Source organism: Gastrolobium bilobum, unplaced genomic scaffold, assembly GCF_033153095.1.
Source record: "Gastrolobium bilobum isolate Gb01-03AN ecotype WA unplaced genomic scaffold, APGP_CSIRO_Gbil_v1 utg72023, whole genome shotgun sequence".
NCBI classification, from domain to species: domain Eukaryota; kingdom Viridiplantae; phylum Streptophyta; class Magnoliopsida; order Fabales; family Fabaceae; genus Gastrolobium; species Gastrolobium bilobum.
The window spans coordinates 4304-13593 of record NW_026899951.1 but is presented as its reverse complement, the minus strand read 5'-3'; the positions used below and the strand labels follow the sequence as shown (position 1 = coordinate 13593).

Below are 9290 nucleotides of genomic sequence, written 5' to 3'. Positions count from 1 at the left end.
AAAGGGAACCATTGAAGGTTGTGAGTAGGAACAGTATGGAAGACTAAGAGAATATCTGGCTGAGCTGTTGAGGAGCAACCCTGGCTCCAGTTGCAAATTGCAAGTCACCCCCCAACCTATTCCACAAGCATTGCCAATATTTGACCGAATGTACATCTGCCTTGATGCTTGTAAGAAGGGCTTCAAAGCTGGTTGCAGGCCCTTAATTGGCTTGGACGGTTGCTTTTTGAAGAGCTATTATGAAGGTCAACTATTGAGTGCTGTGGGTGAAGATGCAAACAAGCAATTTTATGTGATTGCCTATGCCGTGGTTGATAGTGAGACAGAGAAAAATTGGAAGTGGTTTTTGACCTTATTACAGGAAGATTTAGGGGATCATGGAGTATTTGGTTAGAACTTCATATCAAATCAACAAAAAGTAACAGTTTTTAGCTTATGCTTCCAATTATTTATTTCTCAATATGTTCTGTCCAGTTTGTATTTTAACTTTTTGTTTCACATTCACATACAGGGACTTGTCCCAGCCTTGAAGGAAATTATGCCAGGTTCACACCACAGGTTATGTGTACAATATGTATGGAAGAACTTCATCAAGCAATGGAAGGATAAAGAGACAAGAGGAATTGTGTGGGAATGTGCTAGATGCACCACTGTTCCCCAATTTGAGAAGGTCATGCTAAGGCTGAAGACTCTAAACGAACCAGCTTCGAAGTATCTTGACAATATACACCCTTCATGTTGGGTTAAGGCATACTACAGTCACTGGCCTAAATGTGACAATATTACAAATAATATGGCTGAGGTGTGGAATCCAAAGATTGTGAATTATAGGTCCAAACCTATAATGACATTATGTGAGGAATTGAGGTGCTACATAATGCGAAGGATGGCAGCACACAAGAGGATTCTACAAACCTTTAGGGGTAAGATTGCACCTGCACAGCAGAAGAGGCTGGACCAGTTGAAGGTTGCAAGCAATTCTTGGACACCAACATGGACTGGAAACTTGGTCCAACATCTGTATGAAGTATCTGGAAAGGGTCAACGTGTTAGGGTGAATTTAACTCAACAATCTTGTAGTTGTAATGTTTGGCAGCTGACTGGATTGCCTTGTGAACATGCCATTGCTGCCATTGCACACAAGAATGAACCTGTGGAAAATCAAGTTCACCAATGGCTGACAGTGGATGCTTTGCATGCCACTTATGAACACATCCTCAACCCAGTCAATTCCCAACAATATTGGCCAGCTTGTGATGCCCCAAAACCACTTCCTCCACGCTTGAAAAGGCTTATTGGATGTCCAAAAAAGCATAGGAAGAAGGATCCCACTGAAGAGCTTATGAAGACCAACAAGAAGATTACAAAGACTTACACAGTTCAATGCTCCAAGTGTGGTGAGACTGGTCATTACCCGAAGACATGTAAGGGACCTGCTGGTGGTTCAAAGTCCAAGACAAAACCGGTTAATGTTTTAAGTAGGCCAATCAAGGACAGTTGAAGAAATCATCATGAGTCAGGGTTGCCCTGCACCTGAGACAAGCAGCCAACATGCAACAAGTGTAGCTGAACCAAGAGCTTCAACAGGCAGCAGCCCACCTCCATGCAATCTTGCTGAGGCAGTGACCAGTGAGACAGCAGCTGCAGCTAGCAGTGGCACCAGAGCCAGATTCATGAGCTTCATGTCTACACCAGGATTCAGGCCACCTAGGCCAGCCCCACATAAATGATTTGGAAAACAAGTGTTATAATCACTGACATTAGGCCAGTTCAAATGTGACAGTTGACATTTTTTTTGTTATTAGGCCAGTAGCTTGGAATTGTAATTAGGCTAGTTTTTTTGTATTAGTTTGGTTTTGGCCCTGTTCAAATGATTCACCAATGGCTTTTTTTTGTGTGCCTCTGGTTATGGCCATATTAAGTATGAACACTTTGTTTTTTGGGAAGACAAAGTGTTCCTACTTAATGGTATATTATGTCAGTTAGAATTGTAAGTACAAAGTGATGATATGAATGGAATATTTTCTGTGAAATACTATATCTCTGCTGTCTTAACTCAATTTCATTACTGTCATTGCTGTGAAATGAATGGAATGTTTGTATATATTTGTTGTCATTGTTGTGAAATACTATATTAAGTATGAACACTTTGAGAAGTTGGGAAGACAACGTGAAGCTATTTTTCATTGTTGTCTTTACTGTCATGACTTGTATATATTTGCTGCAATTTTTAAATGTTGGTACAAACCATCTATCTGCTGATACACTTTCTGGTTTTTGTCAACAATGGTATGTTTGTTCTGTTTGTTGTGTCCATTTAAGAGTCATGTGTTGCTTAACTGCACTTATCATCCATCTGCTTTTTAAGTTCCCTTTTAAGTCCTCAACATTTTTTATCGAGGACCTTTTTAGTCCTTGGTTTTTAACAAAGTGAACCAGTATGGTCCCTAACAATTTTATCGGGGTCCTTTTTAGTCCCTGCTAAAGTTCTGTTAATACCAGTGCCACCATTTGCTATTAACACACCAGCAATGTCATTTCCCCTTGTACATTCTGATATTAGTCATGCCTAACACAATCAACTTCTGCATAATTCACACCATCACATTCTTAGTTTAGTCTTTATACATTGTTTCCATTCCTTTTTTTATCACCATCGAGTTTATACAACATTTTGTACCAATAAACATAACTTCAAATACATAAGTCATGCTACATACATTTCATGAACAACAATTCATTACACCAGCAAATCTCAACAGAACCACATTTTTTATTTCACTACAGCCTACTTGCAAGATATATACATACTAGAAACAACACAATAATGGGTCCAGCAAACACCCTAACACACATACACACATGCATCATTTCCTTCTCAACCCTTTCAAAGTCTGCCTGCATCTTCATTGATATGTCTTCAATCTTTATACAGTGCTCATTAATCTTCTTTTTGTGGTCATTCACCTCCAGCTGCAGTTCATCATTGAGCTTCATGTCCAAAAAGTTCAACTTGAACTCCATTTTAGCAACATTCAACTCCAGCTTGTTAATTGTCCAATCTTCCAGCTCCATGGTATCAGATGTAGCATTATCCACCCATGTAAAAAAATTACAGTGTGGCTTCTTTTCCTAAACCAAATTCAACTATACAGTTAATAACATTGACATTAGAAAAATAACGCATCAAAAAATCATCCTCACCTTGAAGTTGGGGCACCCAAAAAATGATCTAATAGGGTTTCTAAGTGTCTTGGAGGTGCAAACAACATTGTGCCTCCCACATTTACACAATGGAGCAGCTCTCCTTCTTCCACTTCTGGACCCAAATGAACTACTTGAGCTCCCCCTCCCAGAAGAGATATTCATGGCATAAAAACTAAGAACAACCCTAAATCGTACAGTATACACCAACCTTCACAAAACCGTCAATCAATTTTCCCCAAATTCATGCGTTCAATCTTTGATTCAAAGCCATGCTTTCTGGTTTAAGAACAACCCTAAAAAACAAACGACGACGTTCCTTGGATGAAAGAGAACTAGTCTGACCAACGTGGATGACTATCTCCAAACGACGTCGTTCCTCAACCCACGTGGCCTTCAGCATGTCACTTAACGTGACACATCATCACCGTCATTGACACCGTCAGTTTTGGATTGACAGAAGGACTAACGTGGGTCCTGTTTCACTTTGTCGAGGACTATCTAACGAGTTTATTTTTGTCAGGGACTAATTTGGGCACCGAGTTTTTTCTCAGGGACCAATTTGGGCAATTACTCTATAATTTATTATGAATAGGGTTAATATTATTAAAAAACTAATTATAAGAATGTTAAAATTTTAAGAGAGAAAAATTTGTATCTAAATAAAAGACATCTAGCATTCAAATAGAGAGAGTAGCATAACAAATTCACTCAAAATAGAGAGAAGAGCATAAAGGCCTAAGACACTCTAGAAAGAGTACTCAAAATTATTAGATAAGGCTGGATTCCATTTGAAAAGAAATTTGAAACATTATTGCTATTCTAATCTGATCATGTACTGAAGGGTACAATATATAAACAGAGACTAACGGACCTAAAAAATACTAAAAATAAAGAAACAAATAATTACAAATACTTTTCATATTTACAACACCCCCCTCAAGTTGAGGAATGAAAATTTATCATTCACAATTTGATAGTAAGTTTTTAAAATCTGTCGATAGGAAGTCACTTGGTCAAGACATTTGTAAGTTGACAACCAAAAGGAATAAATGGAGTAATAATCAGTTCACTATCTAGTCCCTCCTTGATGAAGTGCGGTCGATCTCAGTATTTTTTGTTCGGTAGTGTAGGACAGTATTGTGCACTATATAGATGATTGAGTGACTTCATAGGTCCTTCGCATCTCACCTTGAGATCATCAAGAATGATTTTCAACCAAAATCACAAATACCTTAGGTCATGACACGAAATTCTGCTTTTATGCTTGACCTAGCAACCACATTTTGCTTTTTACTCATCCATGTTATTAGGTTTCCATAAAGAAACATACAATAGCCCAAGATAGACCGTCGATCAATCACAAACCCAACATAACTGGCATCTAAGGATAAGCTTCTCTTTCTCCGGAATAACAGTCCCCTGCATGGTGTGGCTTTCAGATATTGGGGAATCCTATCCAGTGCCTGCAGTTGTTTTTTCCTTGGATTGTGCATGAACTAGCAAACAATGCTAATTGCATAAGCTAAATCAAGTCTAGTATGAGCCAAATATATCAATCTTCCCGTGAGTCATTCATATTGTCCTTTGTCAACTGGAGCCTTTTCGCATCTCAATTTGTGATTTTGCTCAATTGGAGGGCTCATGATCTTGGTAAATCTTCCAAACCTAGTACGTGGGGATTGCTTCAACCCATACAAAGCCTTCTTTAACCTACAAACTTTATTATCTCTATTTATGGGGTCAAATCCCGACAGGATCTCCATGTAAACTTCCTCTTCTAACTCACCATTTAAGAATGCATTCTTCACATCAAATTGGTTTAAGTCCCAATTAAAGTGAGCAACAAGGAACAATAGGACTCTTAAGGTGTTCATTTTGGCCACCAGAGCAAATGTTTCTTCGTAATCAACAGTAAGGGTTTGTATGTAACCCTTGGCTACTAATCGAGCCTTATACCTCTCAAGAATCCCGTTAGAATTATATTTCAAAGTATACACCCATTTGCACCCTATTATTTTCTTTCCGTTTGACCTGTCAACAACTTCTCATGCATTATTCTTCCCCAAAGCATTCATCTTGTCACACTTGGCTTGAACCCAGTTATCATCTTTCAATGCTTCATGCACTGATGTTAGAATTGAAGTGGAATCAAGTGCTTAAATAAAACTTCTATGTTGCACAAAAAGATTCCTAGAGGAGACAAAATGAGTGATAGTGTTGGGCAAAAGACCTTTTCCCTTTACTTAGAGCAATAGGTAAGTCAACAAGATTAATATTAGGCTTAAGAACAGAAAGAGTAGTGCATTCTACCTGTACCCGTATAATGAGAAAATGAGCAATTAGGGATTTTTCATGAATATATGTGATTAATTAGATGAGAGGTCTAACTAATTTATTAAAGTGACTTTTAAGTGAAAAAGTGCAATTACAGTGTGTTTTGCGGTAAAAATACAGTTATGTAAAATTACCAGAAACTTTGAGATAAATTATTGAAAGGCTAATTTATGAGATATAAGAGATTAATCACACATTTTATATGTTAAGTTATGGCTAGATCATAGATCAAATGAGAAAAGGATGAGTTAGGAATTAAATGAGAAGAAATGTTGACTTTTGGTCAAAAAGCATAAAGTGTTGAGTGATTAAGTAAATGGATTAAGGCATTTTAACCTCATCTTCCACGGTTCTTTCTTCTCCAACCCGAAAAGAGAGCAACTTCCATAGCTAACCACCTTGATAACCTAGCTTTTGATCGAGTGCATGAAATCCCTTGAGGTTGGAAGCAAAAATGCATAGAATTGCAAGAGGAGCATAACCTACCGATTGGTTTTTAATGGGAAGCCCTTGAGAGAGAGTGATAGAAACCTCAACCTCATACAGAACTAACAATAAAGAACAGGGGATTTTGGCCTAGTAAACCAGATTTTGTATATTTATGGAAATTTGAGAGACATTATAGTGAAACAGTACAATTAAAGAGAAGGAAAAATATAACTAATGACTGGAACACGAAATACACAAGATGGAAAGAAGAATGATAGTATGAAGCACATATGAGAGACCTCACTCTCTCCCAAGTTCCAATCCCAATCCAAGATTCCAGATGCTCAATCTAGCCTTCACCATTCCTATTTAACCACCCTTACCCCACCTCCCATGCCACCCATTCTGTTAAAGTTAGTTACATTTGGTTGCAACTGATTAACTGAGTCAACAAGTGATTATTTCCCTATATTGTTTCCTCACATGCACCCTTGAAGATGGTATCGTATCAATACTCTCCCCCAAAACAATCACCTTGTCCTCAATGTGAGCGCAAATGACGATAATATTATCTCTGGGATCCCATTGTTCGGATTGTAAGGATCCATTCAAAGAAAATGGCATAACCTCTGCCTCTGTAATCCAATGTTAAAAGTAAAGGCAAATGGATGCTTGAATTTCCACCCGGATCTTAATGGACTTCAGCACTAGGTGTATCTTTTGTGTTACTGTAATAAGTATTTCAACATGATGCATTGCCATGCTCGGATTGTAAGGATCCATTGAAAGAAAATGGAATAACCTCTGCCTCTGTAATCCAGTGTTAAAAGTAAAGGCAAATGGATGCTTGAATTTCCACCTGGATCCCAATGGACTTCAGCACTAGGTGTATCTTGTGTTACTGTAATAAGAATTTGCAACATGATGCGTTGTATCCCTACGGATAACCATTGCTTTGGACCATAAGCCTTGAGTAACCCAATAACAAAATGAAGGCAGTAAAGTATTGATTACCCCTATCCTTATTTTCCTTATCTATTGATAATGAACAAACCATGGTTTCTCCAATTTCAAAACCTGAGCACCAAATCAGAAATGAAGAAATTGATTCAAAGCCGATATTGTAGATTTGCTGAAATTTGCTGATGTTCAATGTCATGTGAGCCTCCCCGCGGTAGATATGTCGCTGCTGCCCCAATCGTCAAGTTCTGTACCACTGACCACTGTCACTTTAAAGAAGTAAATGGCAGCGAAGTGAATGAAAAGGTTGAGTCCCTCACACCACCATGGAATGAATGTAACAGCCAGTTCATGACCGGTATATTATCATCACATATGATATTAAAGGCAGTTAAATTAAAACACGGTAAATTAACCACCGCCCTGTTGTCTCTTGATTATAGTTATTTCTGTTTTAGTAGTTTTTATTTTATTTAGTACTTATAAAAACTCCAATGATTATTATCTCACCTTCTTCTAAACAGGTAGGATCACATACATAACACAGCGAACAACTGTTTGCCATCAGATTGAACCTACTGTTCTTGAGGAACGTTGTCAAGACAGTAGGGAACGTTTGACCAGACAGTTCATTTACTAACTTTTCTTCTCATTTTCACTCTTTATAAACAGTGATAAAACAATAATTAGCACTCTATCCTCGTGGGAACGATAATTTGGGCATTAATACTCCCTTTATTACTTGATGCGTGCACTTGTGCACTTGGGTTGGAACTAAGGGACGAATCTGTGTTCTGCAAGAACAGAGGAACGTCCCCTATCAGAACATATATTTTTCCACTACAGCAAACCACCCAACAAGTTTTTGGCGCCGTTGCTGGGGATAGAAACACTAACTGTTATTCTTATCATTGTTTTCTAACACATACTGTAAATCTGACTTTACTTTTATATTTTATTTTATTTTTCTCTTTATCACTGAATCTGTTGTGCATATATATACCCTGTGCTATTGGTTTATGAGTGAAGAGTTTGAAACAGACTCTGACCACTCCATTGAAGCACCTGAGTTTCTCTTTGATCCTGAGCCAGAACGTACACTCCATAGGAGAAGAAGGAACCTTAGGGAAGAATTTCCCGAAAACATGGTTGATCACAATAATAACAATGAAGAGGTTCCCCCTGAACAAAACTTCAGAACTTTGACTGCTCCTTTCAGGAACAGACCGGATAGGGGAGTAATCCTTCCCCCTGTAGCACCAAATTTTGAACTAAAACCTATCATGTTTCACATGATTAGGGAAGCAGGGGTCTTCAATGGACTCCCTGCAGAAGATCCTTACACACACCTCACAACATTCCAAGATATTTGTGATAATTTTAAAGCTGAGGGTGTAACAGAGGAGAGCATAAGAATGAGGTTGTTCCCTCACTCCTTGGGCTTAAAAGCTAAAACATGGATGAAAACTCTCACCCCTGGATCAATCCACACATGGGAAGAACTCTCTAACAAGTTCATAGAGGTTTCTCCCAATGTCTCGACAAGCTGATGTTAGAGCTGAAATCTCTAACTTCAGAATGTTTCATGGAGAAAATCTCTATGAAGCATGGGAGAGATACAAGAACATCATAAGAAAATGTCCAAACCATGGGGTAGAGAGTTGGGGAGTGTTACAATCTTTCTATAAGGGACTTGACCATACTTCTCAATCTCACCTAGATTTTGCTGCAGGAGGATATTTCTTTACAGGAACACTTGAATCAAGGTACGAAATCATAGAAGGGGCTGCTGAAAGATGTCTCCAATGGCCAATAGACAGAGTGAGCCCAGTAAGGAAGCCAGGCATGCTAGAACTGGATAAACAAACAGTCATGGAAGCCCAGCTGGCATCACTCATTAATGAAGGTTTGAACAAAGGAGAAACAACTACGTTCCGTTCCACAGAGATGACCAACGCATCAACACCCTGGAAAATTATGTCAAGGAATATGTCACTAGGAATGATGCAGTGGTCAGGAACATTGAGTCCCATCTGGGGCAGATTGCTGCCAACCTTCAAACCAGAACACCAGGATCACTACCAGGGGACACTGAGGTCCCCTTAACCATTTCTGAAACCCCTTGAGAGGTAAGTACCATGTCTAGCTAAAGACATTAAACTAAGCGCTGACTGGGAGGCAACCCAGTAGATACATTTTGCTCTCTGACAAAGAGCAAAGTTTTGGGGTGGTTATCCATAACCACATAGCTCCCAAAAAGAAGGGAACGTCTGATGTTCCTCTCCAAAAAGTCCAAATAAAGTACGTTCCGTTCCAGGAACGTAGTTTTGGGGTGGTCCCTGACCACACAATCCCAATAT

At 38.7% G+C, this 9290-nt stretch overlaps 1 protein-coding gene and 1 non-coding gene across 2 annotated transcripts; one reads left to right on the top strand and one right to left on the bottom strand.

The window, feature by feature from the left end:
- The first annotated feature begins 148 nt into the window (after positions 1–148).
- LOC133294346 (uncharacterized) lies at positions 149–1501 on the top strand. The gene is made up of 2 exons (XM_061493000.1): positions 149–382; positions 512–1501. The coding sequence occupies exons 1-2, from the start codon at positions 149–151 to the stop codon at positions 1499–1501; spliced, it is 1224 nt and encodes a 407-aa protein (XP_061348984.1).
- Positions 1502–8478: 6977 nt separating this feature from the next.
- Positions 8479–8585, bottom strand: LOC133294352 (small nucleolar RNA R71). The gene has a single exon (XR_009749190.1). It is a non-coding gene; the product is annotated as a small nucleolar RNA R71 (small nucleolar RNA).
- Between the last annotated feature and the right edge of the window lie 705 nt (positions 8586–9290).

Bases quoted from the DNA above. Each gene is read 5' to 3' on its own strand.
- LOC133294346 (XM_061493000.1), top strand. From the start codon at position 149: ATGTACATCTGCCTTGATGCTTGTAAGAAGGGCTTCAAAGCTGGTTGC. The intron at 383-511 runs GTATTTGGTTAG...ATTCACATACAG, and splicing joins AAGATTTAGGGGATCATGGA to GGACTTGTCCCAGCCTTGAA.